Source organism: Lepus europaeus, chromosome 5 (assembly GCF_033115175.1).
Source record: "Lepus europaeus isolate LE1 chromosome 5, mLepTim1.pri, whole genome shotgun sequence".
Lineage (NCBI taxonomy): Eukaryota > Metazoa > Chordata > Mammalia > Lagomorpha > Leporidae > Lepus > Lepus europaeus.
The window spans coordinates 123,434,887-123,454,467 of NC_084831.1; the positions used below are offsets into that span (position 1 = coordinate 123,434,887).

The 19,581-nt window shown below is 39.2% G+C and overlaps 1 protein-coding gene across 1 annotated transcript in view; it reads left to right on the forward strand.

Moving 5' to 3' along the window:
• LOC133759219 (T-cell surface glycoprotein CD1a-like) overlaps positions 1-17,727 on the forward strand; it is a 40,948-nt gene extending 23,221 nt beyond the window's left edge. The window contains exons 6-7 of the mRNA XM_062190166.1: positions 14,315-14,609; positions 17,587-17,727. Coding sequence (XP_062046150.1) covers positions 14,315-14,609; positions 17,587-17,727 — 436 coding nt within the window. The remainder of the gene's footprint in view (positions 1-14,314; positions 14,610-17,586) is intronic.
• Positions 17,728-19,581: the final 1,854 nt, after the last annotated feature.

Genomic DNA, 19,581 nt, shown 5'->3' on the forward strand with positions numbered 1-19,581 from the left:
AACAGGAGTCACTGTGTACTAACCTCCCATGTAGATCTCTGTTCTCAAAAGAGCTACAGTATTAGCTTTAATGGCAAAACTTAATCCCACAGATTTGCTTTGCTCTATATGTGAAATCTTGGATACATGGCTCTGTGAAATTCCTATCTCGTATGTTTTAACATAGGGTCAGGTATTTAAAGGCAGCCAAGGAGATTTCTGATAATGGCAAAGTTCTCATTGTAGAGATCTTTAACATCCTTGGTTAAGTTTATTCCAAGGTATTTGATTGTTTTTGTGGCTATTGTGAATGGGGTTGATCTTAGCAGTTCTTTCTCAGCAATGGCATTGCCTGTGTATAAAAAGGCTGTTGATTTTTGTGCATTGATTTTGTATCCTGCTCTTTGCCAAACTCTTCTATGAATTCCAATAGTCTCTTGGTAGAGCTCTTTGGATCCCCTAAATAAAGAATCATACCATCTGTAAAGAGAGATAGCTTGACTTCTTCTTTCCCAATTTGTATCCCTTTAATTTGTTTTTAAACATCATGCTGAGTGAAATAAGCCAGTCCCAAAGGGACAGATATCATATGTTCTCCCTGATCAGTGACAACTAAGAGCAACTAAAAGGAAACCTTTTGAAGGTTGAAGTGAAATGGATATATGAGAAACAATGACTTGATCGGTCCTTGCCCTGACTGTCGAGGAACAGCTTACTATTTTATTCCTTTTAGTATTTTTTTTTTGTCCTACTTAATACCATTGGTTGAACTTTTAATTAACACACAATTATTCTTAGGTATTTAAAATTAACTGAAAAGTGATCCCTGTTAAATATAAGAGTGGGAATAAGAGAGGGAGGAGATGTACAGTTTCACACATACTCACTCGTACTTACCCTTAATGGTAGAGCTAGAATGTTCCAGGGGATTCCAATTCAACCCATCAAGGTGGCATGTACCAATGCCATCTCACTAGTCAAAGTGATCAGTTTAAGTTCATAATTGATCATGATGATAGAATTAAGTGTCAAAGGGAACACATAAACAAAACTAGTGCCTGCTAATAATAACTGATAGAATTAAAAAGGAGAAATGATCCAACATGTGTAGCGGGATACACAGTAGGCTCATAGAATGGCAGATGTCCTAAACAGCACTCTGGCCTCAGAATCAGCTCTTAAAGCATTCGGATCTGGTTAAAAAAGCCCATGAGAATATTTTAGGCATGGAAAGCCAAGACACTGTGGCAAAAAACAAAAAACAAAAAACAAAAAACAAAAAACAAAACAAAACAAAAAACCTAAATTAAAGATCTCTGTGAGATCCCAGAGGAAAGAATGGGCCACCAAAGAAGGAGGTACCTTTCTCTAAAGGGAGGAGAGAACTTCCACTTTGACTATGACCCTGTCTAAATAAGATCAGAGTTTGTGAACTCAAGAGGCTTCCATAGCCTTGTCAGCTAATGACTAGAACCTCCGGTGAGTACTGACACCATAAACAAGAGTGTCAATTGTTAAATCAACAACAGAAGTCACTGTGCACTTACTCTCCGTGTAGGATCTCTGTCCTTAATGTTTTATACTATGCAAATTAATGGTAAAACTACTAGTCAAACAGTACTCTATACTTTGTGTGTCTTTGTGGGTGCAATCTGTTGAAATCTTTACTTAGTACATACTAAGTTGATCTTCTGTATGTAAAGATAATTGAAAATGAATCTTGATGAAGAATGGGATGGGAGAGGGAGTGGGAATTGGGATGGTTGCTGGTAGGAGGGAGGTCATGGGGGGAAAAGCTGCAATAATCCAAAAGTTGTACTTTGGAAATTTATATTTATTAAATAAAAGTTGAAAAAAAAGAGTGGGAATGGGAGAGGGATGAGGAAGAAGAATGGGAAGTATCACTATGTTCCTAAATATGCATATATGAAATACATTAGATAGTATAATTTAAATAAAATTAAAAATACTGTATATATAAAATATGTGATACTTTGGCTGGTGCCGTGGCTCACTTGATTAATCCTCTGCCTGCGGCGCCGGCACCCCAGGTTCTAGACCCAGTTGGGGCACCAGATTCTGTCCCAGTTGCTCCTCTTCCAGTCCAGCTCTCTGCTGTGGCCCAGGAGTGCAGTGGAGGATGGCCCAGGTGCTTGGGTCCCTGCACCCGCATGGGAGACCAGGAGGAAATACCTGGCTCCTGGCTTTGGAGCTGCACAGCGCGCCGGCCGTAGCAGCCATTTGGGGAGTGAACCAACGGAAGGAAGACCTTTTTCTCTCTCTCTCACTGTCTATAACTCTACTTGTCAAAAAATAAATAAATAAATAAAAAAGAAATATATGATACTTGCTCCTTTTATGTAAATAGATAAAGAAAATAAAGATAGAAAATAATACAGTTCAAAGCTTAAACAACAAATTGCATCATTTAAGGAGAAAGTATACAGTATAAAACATAATTTAAAAAAATCTCAGACCAAAAAAAAAAAAAGATACAGGAGGAGAAATAGGATGGAGAGGAGAAGGGAGAGCTGGGGTAGGAGGAGGAATAAGAGAAGAAAATTTAAAAAAGGATGAAAAAAGTTTGAGAGATTCTAGGATAACTTCAAATGACCCAATATTTTAATCTTGGGAATTCTTGAAAGAATAGAACAAAATAATGATTTAGAAAACTTCTTTGCAATATGTTACAGAAAAGTTCTGCATTTTGGAGAAAATTATGTTCATCTGAATATAGGAAGCTCATAGAAGCCCAAATGGACATGAACAGAGAAGAACTTCACCATGATATATAGACAGAAAGCAAAAGGATGGAAAAAGATATTCAATGCAAGTGAAAATTTTAAAATGAGTGAGAGTTGTTATGTTTATATTACACAAAAGAGAATTTAAGACAAGAACTGTTAAAAGAAGGTCACTATGGAATAATCAAGGGATCAATTCAACAAGATATGCCTGTTATCAATGTGTATGCACCTAATGCCACAGCACCCAGTTTTACAAATAATCTACACTATAATAATACTGTGGGACTTAAATGCTCCACGTTTATCAGTGGACAATTTTATCAGCCAAAAAATAAACAGAAGTAATCTACACTATAGACCAAATGAACTGAATAGATATTTATAAAATAAATTTATAAATAAATAAAAATATAAAATAAAATTAAAAAATGAAAATAAAATTTCTAAAATGTTATATCATATAGCGGCAAAATATACATTATTTTCCTCCATGCCTGAGACATTCTCTATCATAAATCGTAGAGTAGGATATAAAAAAAATCTCAACAAATTAAAAAAAATAAAAGTACAGCATGCATCTTTTCTGACCATAATGAAATAAAGCTGGGGATTAACAACAAAGGAAAGTAAAATAATCATACAGATACATAGATACTGAGCAACATGATACCAATTGAATAGTGTGTCATTAAAGAAATCAAAGGGAAATTAAAATATTCCTTGACACTAATGATAATGGAAACAGAACATATCACAACTTTTGGGATTCAACCAAAGCAGTATAAAGAGGAAAGTTCACAACAATAAATGCCTACACTAAGAAATGAAATGTATCAAATAACTAATGTAACAGAGGATCAAATACTTGGAAAAACAAGAAGAAACCAAACCTGAAATTAATTAGAAATAAATAAATAATAGAAACTGGAAAATAAATAAAATAGAAACATAAAAGTAGAAAAGATTAATGAGGCCGGCGCCACGGCTCACTTGGCTAATCTTCCGCCTGCAACGCTGGCACTGGCACTAGTCCCGGCTGGGGCACTGGATTCTGTCCTGGTTGCTCCTCTTCCAGTCCAGCTTTCTGCTGTGGCCCGTGAAGGAGTGGAGGATGGCCCTATATTAATGAAATGAAGAGCTAACTTTTGGAAAAATGAAATTGATAAATCATTAATCAGACTAACCAAGAAAAAAGAAAAAACTGAAATAAGTAAAATAAGAGATGAAAAAGGAGACATTACAACTGATACTGCAGAAATACAAAGAATCATGGAACTATTATGAAAGTTCTATGTCAACAAATTGGGAAAATCAAGAAAAAATGGATAGATTTTGAGACATATATAATTTACCAAAATTGATTTATGAAAACATAGAAAACCCAAGTATTCCAATAACTGAGGATGAGATTGAATGAGTAAAGAAAAGGCCAGGATTGTGTAAGTTCACTGTTGTATTGTACTTAATGTTTATTGAAGAAACAACAGCAATTCTTCTCAAACTATTGCAAAGAATTGAAAGGAAAATCCCTTAAAACTCTTTGTATAAAAGGAATATTGACTTAATTCCAAAGCCAGAAAATGATGCAATAAAAAATAAAATTATAGACTAATATTCCTGGTGATGTAGATGCAAAAATTTTCAAAAACTACTAGCACATTTGTGAAGTTTCAAATCACGAGCTGAAACACAGACATCTTCATCCAAAGAGTGCTGCTGGATAGCTCATTAGGGTTCAATTAGTAACATAACAATTAGGAATGTACAGCAGGACTAATCATTGTAAAAGAATAACAAGCAGGCACAAGCAAGTGAGATAAGTATCATGTGACATATTTATGTTGGGAAGCAAAAGTTCAAGTTGCTCCTGGCAGTCATGTTGCTCCTGGCTCATATTCTAAGCCTTTGGAGTATGATAAGGAGTTTTCCATAAAGCAGTATCTAATAATAACCCAAACCTTCTGCTTACTGCAGCCCCATTCCATTTAGGAAGGTGTGCCTTCACAAGGCCCGTGTAGGCAGAAGCAGGACCGCAGCCATGTCCAATATTCAGGAGTCTATGGCCTCACTGTGCACATTTAGGGGAATCCACTACACACATCAATTACCACAACACATCAAAAGGTCATCCATGCTGGCCAAGTGAGATTTATCCCAGGGATCCAGTGATGGTTTAATGTATGAAAATCAGTAAATATGATGCATAACACCAATAGGATAAAGTATATAAATATTATGATCATCTCAATAGACACATAAAAATCACTTAGTAAAATACAAGATCCTTGCATGATAAAAATCTTAGAAAAACATGTATAGAAGGACCATTTTTGACACAATAAACACTATGACAAGTCCACTGTCAACAGTGAATAAGGAAAAGATGAAAGCATTTCCACTAAGGCCTTCAACCACATAAAGATGTCCACTCTTGCACTTTAATTCAATACAGTTTAAAAATTTTTTTTATTTGACAGGTAGACAGTGAGAGAGACAGAGAGAAAGGTCCTCCCTCCTTTGGTTCACTCTCCAAATGGCTGCCATGGCCAGCACCACACTGATCCGAAGCCAGGAGTCAGGTACTTCTTCCTGGTCTCCCATGCGGGTGCAGTGGCGCAAGCACTTGGGCCATACTCCACTGCACTCCTGGGCCACAGCAGAGAGCTGGACTGGAAGAGGAGCAACCAGGACTAGAACCTGGCACCCATAAGGGATGCTGGCACCGCGGGCAGAGGATTAATCAACTGAGCCACAGCGCCGGCCCCTCAATATAGTTTTTTTTTTTAAATTTATTTTTATTTTATTTTTTATTTTTGACAGGCAGAGTGGACAGTGAGAGAGAGAGAGAGACAGAGAGAAAGGTCTTCCTTTGCCGTTGGTTCACCCTCCAATGGCCACCGCGGCCGGTGCACTGTGGCTGGCACACCGCGCTGATCCGAAGGCAGGAGCCAGGTGCTTCTCCTGGTCTCCCATGCGAGTGCAGGGCCCAAGCACTTGGGCCATCCTCCTCTGCACTCCCGGGCCACAGCAGAGAGCTGGCCTGGAAGAGGGGCAACCGGGACAGAATCCGGTGCCCCGTCCGGGACTAGAACCCGGTGTGCCGGCGCTGCAAGGTGGAGGATTAGTCTATTGAGCCGCAGTGCTGGCCCCCTCAATATAGTTTTAAAAGATGAGCCTGAGTCACTACACAATAAAAAGAAATAAAGGGTATCCTAATTGAAAGGAAGAAGTAAAATTATCCCTGTTGCAGATGACATGATTCTTTTTTTTTTTTTTTAACAGACAGCGTGGACAGTGAGAGAGAGAGACAGAGAGAAAGGTTTTCCTTTTTCCGTTGGTTCACCCCCCAATGGCCGCTGCGGCAGTGCACTGCGCTGATCCCAAGCCAGGAGCCAGGTGCTTCTCCTGGTTTCCCATGCGGGTGCAGGGCCCAAGCACTTGGGCCATCCTCCGCTGCACTCTTAGGCCACAGCAGAGAGCTGGACAGGAAGAGGAGCAACCAGGACAGAATCTGGTGCCTTGACTGGGACTGGAACCGGGTGTGCCAGCGCCGCAGGCGGAAGATTAGCCTATGAGCTGTGGTGCCGGCCCCAACATGATTCTTTATATTGGAACCAAAAGACTTTACTAAGTGACCCTTATAACTAATAAAAGAATTCCTCAATTTTACAGGATACAAAATCAACAAACAAAAATCAATACTATTTTTATATACTAAAAATGACCTGTATAAGAAAAAATTTATAGGAACAATCCTAATCACAGCAGCTACAAAACAATTAAATGCCTTGGAATAAATTTAGCCAAAAATATAAAAAGACCTGTACAGTTAAAATGAGAAAACACTAATGAAAGAAATAGAACATAGAGAGACACACTACTTGGAACAATCTTCCATATTAGTAGGTTGGATGAAGTAATATAATCAAGATGTTCATAGTACCCCAAATAATTACAGGGTTAATGCAATCTCCACCAAAATTCCAATGACATTCTTTACAGAACTAGAAGAAAAATCCTAAAATCCATATAGAATCACAAAAGACCCCAAGTAAACAAAGCAGTTTTGAACAAGAAAAAAAAGCCAAAGGCAAATCATTTTCAGATTTTAAGACATTCTACAGGACTATTAAATCCAAAAATAGCATGACACAAAAATAGACATGTAGAACAATGGAAAAGAGTGGAAACCCCAGAAATAAATCTATCCTGCTACCAGTTATCTTTGACAATGTGATAAAAGCAATTCTCAGAAAATAGACATCTCTTCAACAGCTGGTGGTGGGGAATTTGCTTTTCCACATGCAGAAATTTGAACAAGACCCCATATGGCATACTCTTAAAAAAAAAACAACTTGTTGGAAGCATTGTGGCTTAGGGGGTGCAGCTGCTGCCTGTGATGCCAGAACCTCATACTGGAATGGCAGTTCAGGTTCTGACTGCTCTGCTTCCTACCCATCTCCTTGCAGCAGAAGATGATCCAAGAGCTTTTGTCCCAACCACTAATGTGGGGACCAGGATGAAATTCGGGTCTCTTGGCTTCAGCCTGGGCCAGCCCTGGACATTGCCATGATTTGGGGAGTGATCCAGCAGACGGGAGATTTCTCTCTCTCTCTGTTTTTCATTGAGTAAGGAAGGAAATAAATAAATAAATAATCTAAACTATATGACTACAATTGGAATACATACATAAATTTAAGACCTGAAACTATCAAATTACTAAGACATTGGCTTAGACAAAGACATTTTGGGTAAAATCTCAAAAGTTCAGATAATAAAATAAAAAATGGACAAATGTGTTTATATCAGCTCAATAAACTTCTATACAGCAAAGGAAATAATTAATGAAGTGAGGTGACAACAGTCAGAATGTGAGAAAATATTTGCAAATCACTTATCTGGTAAAGGATTAATATCCAGAATATATAAGGAGTTCAAGAAATTCAATAACAACAAAACATTCCCGTTAAGAAATTGTTAAATGATATGAATAGATATTTTTCAAAAGAAGAAATACAAGTAGATACAGACATAGGCAAAAATGCTCACTGTCAAATGCCACAAGGGAAATATAAATAAAAACCATGATGTGTATCATTTCAGTCCAGTTGGAATGTCTATTATGCAAAAAGTCAAAAAATAGCAAATTCTGGAGAGGGGGGGACCCTAATTCAATGCTGGTGGGAACGAAAGCCTTTATGGAAAACAGCAGGGAGATTCCTCAAAAAACTAAAAATGGATCTGACATATGACCTAGACATCTCACCTCTGGGAAGATATTAAAATAAATGGGGACAACATATGAAGGAGATACCAGCACTCCTATGGTTTATATTAAACATAATGGAATCAACTTTAGATGTCCATCTACTGAAGACTGGAAAAATTATGGTATATATGCATGATTGAGTATTAGTCATAGATTAAAATTCTGACATTTACAAAAAATGGATTGAATTGAAGATTATTATGCTAAATAAAATAAGGGTGACAGACGAATACCACATTTTCATGGTAATTGTTAAAATAGATCAATAATCAAACCTTAAAAAGGAGTTATTACTTACCTTGCTGTTTCAAGTTGGCTTTGTAATTGTTAATTATAAACTCTGACTGAGATTTCACATTTCAGAGAGAAAATAAAGTTTTTATACTCAATGAAAAAAATTATTAAATTAAAAAAATTTAAACTGTATACATATGTATATTTAAGATGTATGGTATAATGTTCTGTATGAAGACAGTGATTAAAATTGTTATTGTCAATACAATTAACATCTCACATAGTTAGCCATCATCTCACATAGTTTACTCATATTGTGTTTTGCCAAAGTTCTCTAAAAACAGTTTTAGCAAAATACCAAATAGTCAAACAATATCATACTATTAGCCAGAGCCTTCATATTGTACATTAGGTTTCTAGACTTGTTCATTATACATATTTACTATTTTGCAAACTTTTGTCTATCTCTCCACTTACTTTCACCAACTCATTGCTCCTAGTGAACCTATGTAATTTTCTATTTGATTCTAATTATGCTTCTGCATATAAGCAAGGTCATAAATCATTTTTCCTCCTATGTTTAGCTTATTTCAACTAGCACCTCCCTCATATTCACTTACAGATGAGAGGATTCCTCTCAAAAAATTCAGATACTGGTGTTGTGGCATAGTGGGTTAAACTACCTCTTGCTACACTGGAATCCCAAAATGAGTGCCAGTTTGTGTCCCTGGTGATCCACTTCAGATCCAGGTCTCTGCTAATGACCTTGGTAGTCAGCAGAAGTTGGCCCAAGTTCTTGGGCCCCTTAAACCCATGTGGGAAACCAGAAGAAGCTCCAGCCTCCTGACTTGGGCCTGGCCCAGCCCTGGCTGTTGCAACCATATGGGAGTGAAACAGTGGATGAAAGATCTCTCTCTATGTCTCTCCCTCTCTCATCGTAAATCTAACTTTCAAATAAACAAATAAGTCTTTTAAAAATTAGTAGTTTGTGTATATATTTACTTGTAATATTTACTTGTAATATTTACTTGTAATGTTACTTGTAATATTTCAACACATGTATACAATGTGCCCTAATAAGATCATGGTGTCAACATTTCCCTCTGTTTCACAATGCTTTATGACTGGAGCCTCAAAACTCCTCTCTACTCTCTCTTAAAATATGTAATAGTTGTTTCATGGCCACCTAACTGGGCTGTGTGAAACTAGGAACTTATTCCTTCTATCCAGCTCTGATTTAGTGTCCATCATCCAACTGCATCAATTCCCTTCTACCCCTCCCAGCTTCTGGTAACCACTACTCTATGTTCAGATTCAGTGTTTTCAGTTTCTGCATGTAAAGAAGACATACATTATTTGTCATGTTTTTTGTCTTTTTACATTTAATAGAATAGCTGCCAGTTCACATTGATATTCTTGTTTTCTTTTTTTTTTTTAAGATTTATTTTATTTGAAAGCGTTAGAGAGATGTAGAGCAAGAGAGAGGGAGGCCTCCATTTGCTAGTTCACTCCCCAAATGACCACAATGGCTGACCAGAGCAGAGCTGATCCGAAGCCAGGAGCCAGGAGCTTCTTCCGGATATCCCACGTGGGTGCAGGGGCCCAAGTACTTGGGCCATCTTCTACTGCTTTCTCAGGCCATAGCAGAGAGCTGGATTGGAAGTGGAGCAGCTGGAAATCGAACTGGTGCCTGTATGGGATGCCGACACAGCAGGTGGTGGCTTTACCAGCTATACCTCAGCACCAGCCCCAATGTAAAACATTTTTAAGTAGTATCTATTCAGGTTTTCAGCCCATTTTTAGAAAGTAGATCAATTATTTTTTCAAATTTTTAAAATTTAACACATTTTTAACAGACACATAAAATTATATATATTTATGGAACACTGTGATTTTCTACATGTATAAACTGTGAAATGTCAAACAGGGTTAAATATATATAGATCTTCAAACATTCAATATTTATCTATGGTGAAAACACTCAATTCCTCTCTGCTGATATTTTAATAGTGAAGTACACAGTACATTAAATTTATCTATAGTTACAATATTGTGCAATAGAACTCTGGAGCTCCTGACTCCCGTCTCAATTTTAACTTAGCACTTGTTATTTAGCCTTTCCCCTTCCTTACCCAGCATCTGATAACCAACATTTTTTTAGCTTCCTTGAGATTGCTTAATTTTTTTTTGACAGGCAGAGTTAGACAGTGAGAGAGAGACAGTGAGAAAGGTTTTCCTTCCGTTGGTTCACCCCCCAAATGGCCGCTACAGCCGGCGCGATGTACAGATCCGAAGCCAGGAGCCAGGTGCTTCCTCCTGGTCTCCCATGTAGGTGCAGGGCCCAAGCACTTGGGCCATCCTCCACTGCCTTCCTGGGCCACAGCAGAGAGCTGGACTGGAAGAGGAGCAACCGGAACAGAATCAGCGCCCCAACCGGGACTGGAACCTGGAGTAACAATGCTGCAGGCAGAGGATTAGCCTAGTGAGCCGTGGCGCCAGCCTAATTTTTTTTTTTTTTTTTTGACCTCACACATGAGTGCAACCATATGGTATTTGTCTTTCTGTGCATGGCTTATGTCACTTACATAATGACCTCCAGTTCCATCCATGTTACTGCAGATGATCAGATCTCATGTTTTATGACTAATATTCCATTTTGTGTATGTACCACATTTTTCTTTATTGATCAGTGGATGGACACTTAATGTGAATTGTGGTGCGAAAGATGGGAGAGTACCAGGAGCCAAGGGGCTCACTCTGATTGAAATTTTTTGTATTGGGTTTGGCAGTTTGATTCAGTTCACATTCACATGTAGGTGGCTTCTCTCCACACTTCCCTCTTTGGAGCAGAGGGAAGGGTAATATGGCAACTCTCTCTCTCTCATTAGATATTAAGATATTAAATTTTTTTCTTTAAAAAGATTATTTATTTCTTTGAAATGCAGAGTGACACCAAGAAGAATAGATACCTACCTATTTATCCCTCTGCATTGAATTGCTTTTTCTATTGGAGTAAGAATTTATAATAAAAATTGAGCCCCATTGTGCCATCATGATAGCAGTGATTCTTCCTCCCCCAGGAGTGCTGCACAAAGAAACAGGAGACTGGCAGTCTGGCAAGTTCTGTGGGGAACCTGGCTCAGAGCACCCTGGCCCCACTGGCACAGGTGCTGGCACACTCCTCCTGGCCTGCTTCAGCACTGGTGCATCTGCCAGTAGGGGTTGGTGAAATTCTCTTCTTCAGAAGATCACAGTGACCACCAACAAACTCCTCTTCCTTGGGTGTGCTGCATAGCTGCCATGTTGCTCAGCATGAAGATGGAGTGCATGCCCATTGAGTTTTCAATCACAGTGATAATTTATTTCTAGAGTTTTAGTTTTCTTTAAAAGGTACCTAATTTGTGATAATATATTTCTTTTCCTGTATTGTCTCTTTTGTATCTTTAAGATTTTACAACATAAATTCCTTTATTGTGATTTTTAGGAATTTTCCAACTTTTCTGAGTGATGAACTATTTCTCCTGTGTTCTCTAATTTTGAAATGGGGCTGCATATTAGAAATGGTTTTATGTATGGATGTTCTTTGCAGCCAATACTGAGAGTGATTTTCTTGAGATCAACTTTGCTTTAAATTCCACAGTTGTCACACAAAGTATTACAAACTTGGGATCATATTTGTCCTAATTTGTTAGGTGGTATCTTCAGGATCATGGAGGTAGATATTTCTGAATGCCTAACTCAGATCCAAGATTTGTAATTTTATGGGAAAAATCAAAGCAAAGCAACATTTAGTAAAAAGACAAAGAGACATGCTTCCTTCCCAATGGAGTTGAATGGATTTTTGCTGTCTATTGTATCATTGAGCTAAAGGTGTAAGAGGAGCTCCAGTTGTAGCTCTAATCTTCTTACTAGATTCTAAAATCCTGTGCACTGATACAATAACTACAGTAGCCAATCCCCTAAGAAACCTATACCAGACAAAACTCGTATGGTCAAATTTCAGACAATGTTTGCCTCTCTAGGTTTCTATTTATTCTTTGTCTTGTCGTTTTACATTTGATCTTAGCCAAAAGGCCGAGAAGAAATTGTTTATTTTGTCTTTTAAGGGCATTCTCTAATTTTATAAGAAGATCTGCATTAAAAGGAGTTAAATTCATCTTGCATTTATGGATGGTTTTTACTAATAGGTCTTTCTAAGAAATGTAGTCTGAATTCATTTCAGATATAGAACCCATGGCTTTGTTTTATACATTGGTATATAAGAATTCAAATTTCATGTTTTGTCTCCCAACCCTAGTTGTGCTTTAAGTTTTAAAGAGTGTCAAATAAGAGATGAGATTAATTGAAAAGATAGAGGGAATGAGAAAACAGAGAGGGGCGCTAGGCACTGAGATGAATGCTTACAGAATGCAGCAAAGTCATGGAAGTGTGAAAAAGAAGGCTGGAGTAGAGCACACAGGGATGGGAAGGAATTAGAATACAGTAAGAAGTGGGGAATGAAAGAGCCATAAGTGCTATTACAGAATAGTCAGTTCTTTCTATCATTTTACAGGTAAGGAAAGGGAGGCCAGCGTACTGATGAGATCCCTCAAATTTAATGCATGCAGCATGTGTACCATGTAGAAATTCACCTAAATCTCATTCTGGAGGTTTTCAAAATAGATCTTCTGTGAAAGTGCAGAAGTCCATATGCCAGATTCAGGGGGAGCTTCTGGGAGCCAGAGTGTGAAAGGAAAACTTGAAATATTGAACGAGGAATGGGAAGAAGCTCAGTGGGAGGCTTGTGGTCATGAGTGGCAATGGTTCTTCAGCAGAGAAGTTGAGGTTTCTATTGGAGAGGCTGAAAAGCAGGTGACAGAGTGAGACTGTGTGTGGGATGAGCTCACCTCTGGGTTCTGAGGAATGATTTAGGAGGGAAGGGGAAATTCCAGAGCTATTGTGGTGTTTGAATGAGTGGCCAACAGGAGCTGTTAACAAGAATGTGGTCTAGCAGAGGGATCCCCAGGGGAGTTTTTGTGAAGATCAAACATTAGACTTCTGGGATAGTTGGGAAACATTGCCTGAATGAGTTCTGGTCAAGATAGACCCAACTCTTTGCAGTTTTCTCCTGGGGGGTTTCTTGTGTCCATGGAGAACACAATTAACAGTGGCCTGTGTGGGCATCACCTCTCAATTATTCTGTTTTTATGTCTCTGCTGCCTTCCTCATTTGTTTTACCTGTTGACATTGCCTTTAATTCTCCTCTGTATCTGTTCTCTGTTAGCACACTTCAACCATCTCCCAAGAGGCCCTCTGCTCTCTTCTCATCTCTTTCAGATCTTGTCTTTCATCCCAGTAGCTGAGGGCAAACTCAGGGGTGGAGCTGGCTGGATGCTATAGATCCATGGTGCGCCCATGACCCAGTCAGTACCAGCTGCTAGTTGATCCCTGGTCAGGATCCACTTTGCTCAAAGAACAGCTGAGTTGCAGAAAATTGTGGCCAGCTTCACTTCTGATTCCAAGACACCTGCCATTGAATTTCATCATCTTCTTCTTTCTCCAGCATTTGTGAGATCCGCTGGTATCTGATCAGCTCCTAGTGCTTTTATCTCAGAACCCAGTCATCATTCAGTTCATTTTATTCCCCCTCTTTTCTATCCAAACTGACTCCTCCTTGCTTTTGCCACGCTGAGTTTAATTGGATCAGGATGGATTGAACAAGGTCTTTATTCCTCAGGATTCTCCAGTTGAGGTTTTCTTCCCTCCCTGGTTGGAGTCTGGGAATGATCTTTGAGACCACAGGGAGCTCTGATTGAACTCCAAAGCATGGCAGAACTGGATCTACTTGTGGAAATTTGCTACTGTATCTTCTCCTTTCCCCTATGGCATCCTCAGGTATGGAGTGAGGCTGGTCATCCAGATGGGCTGTCTAAGGGTTCCAGCCAGGAAACACACCATTTTCTAGAATGCCTAGCTTGACCTGGACAGAAAGTTATGCCATGAGTTGGAAACTCTGGTTGAGTCCCTTTGCTGGCACATACACTGGACTTTTACCAACATTTATAAGCTTGTTTATATGAGCTCATTTCTTTCTATTTGACCCAAGGCGGGTGTGCCTGTGCAGTTCTGCATTACATTCCCTGTTACCTGTGAGAGTGAGAATGGAGCAGGTTTCTGGGAAGTGTCTTGGAATGCTAGGTGTTGTGGAGTACATGGAGCAAGAGATCACCAGAGTTATTAGGTCACATCAGGAGTGTTTATTAGTGAGCCGGTGGCTGTCCTACTCACGGAACAAGTCTGGAGAAGACAGCCCTGAGTTGCAGTTGTGTGGTGTTGTTAAAGGTAGAAACCACATTTTGGTGGTGTTGGCCATTATCAAGCAAGCAAGCAAGCAAGCAGAAGTACAGGAGCCAGAAATGTGCTGGTTACAGCTAGATCAGCAGACCCATATCTATAACTTGTTTCTCTCAAAGGCAAACTCCCTGCTCTGAAGCAAAAAACAAGACAACCTATAAGCACTTGGGCTTGCTATGTCCTGTGGGAAAATTTTAACCTTCAGGTCACAGTGTCACACTAGGGAGAGTGGACACGTGATTCCCTCATTCATTGCCCCGATGAAGAAATCTTGGGCCTTGAAGAATTAGCTCTGTGTGGTTCTGTGCTGACTTGAGGGAGAGGTAATGTGCTGTGATCAAGGTCAGACCATTGCTTTCACCCTTTCAATGTGATTTGTAGTCAGCTTGAGTATGCAGGTGACTCAAACATGTTACCATATTTTAAGGTTTTCATCAAAGTGAATTTTTCAGTGAATGCTTGCTAGTCGATTTTCTATGAGGAGGAGTTAAGCCCAGGTATTGCCTATTCAACCATCTTGCTGAACTTACTCTATGAATGAGTTTTTAATGGAACAGATGATGATATCGTTAATGATTGTTCATATGTGGTTGATAGGCCTATTTGTCCTCTCTGCAATTTAAGGAGATGGCTTTTTAAAAAAAGATTTATGTCTTTATTTGAAAGTCAGAGTTTCAGAGAGGTAGAGGTGAGAGAGAGAGAGAGAGAGAGAGAGAGAGAGAAAGAGAGAGAGAGAGGTCGGTCTTCCATCTGCTGGTTCACTCCCCAGATAGCTGCTACAGCTGGAGCTGCAAGGATTCAAAGCCAGGAGCCAAGAGCCAGGAGCTTCTTCTGGGTCTCTCATATGGGTGCAGGGGTCCAAGGACCTGGGCCATCTTCTACTGCTTTCTCAGGCCATAGCAGAGAGCTGGATGGAGAGTGGAGCTGCTGGGACTCGAACCAGTGCCTATGTTGGATGCTGGCACTGCAGGCAGCAGCTTTACCAGCTACGCCACAGCACCGGACCCTGGTAAAGGCTTTTATATGTCATGCATTAATCACCTCTTTTCAAAAATTATCTATATCATTTCTGATTTCCTATTCTGTTGATAACTAAGAAAAAATTTGAGAATTCTGAAACAAAATATTTGAATTTGTTTATTTATTCTTTCTGTATATGTTCATGTATTTTGGTGCTGTATTTTCAGGTGCTGGCACTGTGGCACATGCTGGGTAATGCCACCTTTTGTGATGCCAGCATCCAATATTGGAGTGCTGATTTGAGTGTCAGCTGCTCCACTTCTAATTCAGCTCACTGTTAATACACCCAGAAAAGCACTGGGTCATGACCCAAGTGCCTGTGCCTCTGCCACCCATGTAGGAGACTTCAATGATATTCCTGGATCCTGACATAAACCTGGCCCAGCCCTAAACACTGAGGCCATTTTAGGGGTGATCCAGCAAATGGGAAACTCCTCCTCTCTCTGTGTGTCTCTGTCTCTGCTCTTGCTCCTGTCTTGCTGCCTCCCAAATAAATAAACCTTTTTTTATAAAAAAAGGATACTAACAAAATAAAAAGGGTTATTTAAGCACCTATAAGCAGTTGCAAATACCATGAAAGAGGACACTAAGCCTGTTAAGCAGAAACTAGCTAATGACAAGACGGTCATGGACAATCTGAGTAGGACAGAACAGAATCCTGGATAAATGGTTTCAGAATTAATTAATTTCTCACAAGTTCTTTTTGTTTTTTTATAAATCAGAGCAAAATTACAGTAGGATTGTTGAACCGAAGTAACTAGAGGAGACACTGAGTTTTTACAGCTCCTTGCTTCGCTGCACAACAGCATGGGTCAATGATTGACAGCTGTAGGTGAACTGAGGTCTGATTCAGCCAAAATGCTTCTGGACAGCTCCTTGTTGCTCCATTTGACAGCATGGGCAATGATTGACAGCTCCAACCAAATTCCTGTTTACAGTTCATCTCTGTGGGTGTCTGTGATTGACAGATGATGCAGTTCGCATTTTGACATTCACAACCTACCCAGCACATGACAACTCTTGACAGCATATCTGATCATCTGGTGTGGCTTACATGTCAAGTCCCATTCTATGCACCATCTAAGCTCCCTTCCCTTTCAGGGCACAACCCAAGACTCTAGTTCTATGCACTGTGCAGGCCCACGTCCATGCAGCAAAAATCCCTCCACTCTTTCTGGGTAGTGGAAATGGCAAGTCAACAATGCTGCAAAATTGCAACAAATGCTAGCTGGAAACATCCAACAGGGGTGCAGGATTTGTTTCCCCCACCATGACTATAGACCATTCTAATGCAATTCTAATAAAATTACCATGGAAACACATCCACTCCTGTCATGCACCTGCTCTTATGACACTGCTGATATTTTCTAAACAGGTATGGTAATGAGCAGTGCTAGAGCACTTTCCCAAACTATGCCTTCTTTTGAGTATCCAACTGGCTCCACCTGAATCATCTCCTATGCCTCTGGAGGATACGAAGGAAGGTCTAACCTTACTGATATGACTTTTCCTTTGTTTGGGGCTTTTTCCCTTGTGGAAGACTTTTTCACTGCTGGATGTTTTTCCTTGGAGAGAGATTTTTTTGGAGACTTTTTGCTTTATTGACAGTTTGTTCATGCATTACTTTTTTTCTTGAGTTTGCACATTTGTTTTGCTCCAAGTAAATACTGTTTGTGCATTTGTTTTGCTCCAAATACTCTCTAGTACACTTTTATGCCTCTACCTTTGAATTCTTTTATGCATGGAGGGAAGAACCTGCAATAAATCTAGTCAGGAATCCTGCAGCCCAAATCTGGGTTCTCTGTGTAAATTTTGTGTTTAGTGACACATGCTTTTATCCAAAATATTACTGTGTAAGATTTTCATTTACTTATGTATGATTATAAGAGATTTTTCTAATACCCTTTAGAATTTTTCATTTAAGATCTTGTACATAATTAAGAAATTATAACTGGGCATTCACTGATTTATTTTCTGTTTTTTTAAGTCCCTACCTCTTGCCAGAAACTGTTTGGAGGTGACACAGAAAAAGAGCAGTATGGAAGTAATTCTGAAGAGAAGATTCTGAATGAGCAAAAATCAGTTAAGCATTGTCACAATAGGAAATATTGTTTTGGGAGCAAGTCTTGTGTTCTAGCAGGATGAGCTGCTTATTGGAATGCCCACATCCCATATTGAAGTGCTAATTCTAGTCTTGGTTATCCTGCTTTTGATCCGGCCTCCTGCTAATGTTCCTGGGAAGGCAACACAAGATGGTTCAAGCATGTGAATCACTGACACCCACACGAGAGACTTCATATAGTTCTTTGTTCTTGGGTTGGCCTGATACAGCCCCTTGCTATTATAGGCATTTGAGGAATGGACAAATGGATGTTCTCTCTCTCTTTCCTCCTCATTTTCTGTCATTTTGTCTTTCAAAAAATCTTTAAAAATTAAAAAAATCAAACTATTGTTTCCAGTTGGATGGTTTCTATCTAGAGTCTACACATTATAGTAATAAGCACACTAATATTTATAGTTGCTGGCATGTTTTTTTTTTTTCGCCTATTTTCCCACAAATAGTGATCACCTTGTCAAACACTGTGTGTGCATCAGTGTATCAAGATATGTTGCTATGGCAACTGCTTATGTGACTCTTTGGTGAGTGAATATGTGTCAAATTAAATCAAACAGAAGGAGATTCTCCTTTTTGTTTCATTGTTTCTGTGGTTTCTGCTATCACTACTGACATTTCTATAAGAATAGGGAAGACTTGGCAGTAGTTTTCTGTCACAATTATAGAGATTCTGAGAAAGCAAATGAAGAAATGCGTGGTGAGTCCCAGAATGTGCTGAAGTGAGCTGGGGTCAGGTCACATTTCACATAAAATTTGTTCCACAGCAAGAGAAATAGGGGACATTGATCAGCATGGAAGGTGATAAGGAGAGAAGCTGGAAACTAAAGAAAAGTGTCAGAACCAGATGGGATGGGAAATGGAGAGGATGAGTGGCAGGCTGAGGGGTTGGAGAAGGAGCAGATATTCATTCTCACTGATTGGGGGAGTTTGTCTTCTTTTGAGAAGGAAGTCCCAGTTACAGACATTGTGATGTGATGTGGTTAGAAGAGAAATCAGAAATGGAGGTATCCGAGAGACAGAAAGAACAACTGCAAAAAAAATGTTTTCTGCTACTTCCATTACTAGTTGCTCTCTTCCCAGGTGGGGACAATGGAAGTGGGAAGAACCATAGTAACTTGCCAGTTGTGTACAACAGGGTCAGTGTGTGTGTGTGTGTGTGTAGGCAGTAATGATTTTTTCAGCCTATACCTGGGTAACAAGAGATCCAGGTTGGTTTTATTCTGAGTATTCCTGACTTTAGGTCTCTGTGCTCTTTTGAAAATCATAATCATGAACAGGAGTGTCAATTGTTAAGTCAGCAACAGGAGTCACTGTGTACTTACATCCGATGTGGGATCTGTCCTTAATGTGTTGTCTAATGTGAAGTGATGCTATGACTGGTACTGAAACAATACTTTTGCACTTTGTGTTTCTGCGTGGGTGCAATCTGATGAGATCTTTACTAATTATGTGCTGAATCGATCTTCTGTATATAAAGATAATTGGAAATGAAAAAAAAAACCTGGTGTTAAATTGGAAATGGCATAGAAAATTAATTTAAAAAATATTATGTAGGATCTCTGTCTTTAATGTGCTGTACACTCTTATTTAATGCTATAACTAGTACTCCAACAGTATTTTTTTTCACCTTGTGTTGCTATATGGGGGCAAACTGTTGAAATTGTTACCTAATATGTACTAAACTGATCTTCTGTATATAAAGAGAATTGAAAATGAATCTTGATGTGAATGGAAGGGGAGAGGGAGTGGGGTGGGGAGGGTTGTGGGTGGGAGGGAAGTTTTGGGAAGGGGAAGCCATTGTAACCCATGGGCTGTGCTTTGGAAATTTATATTCATTAAATAAAAGTTTAATAAAAAAAATCATAATCAAAGCCAGGGATCTC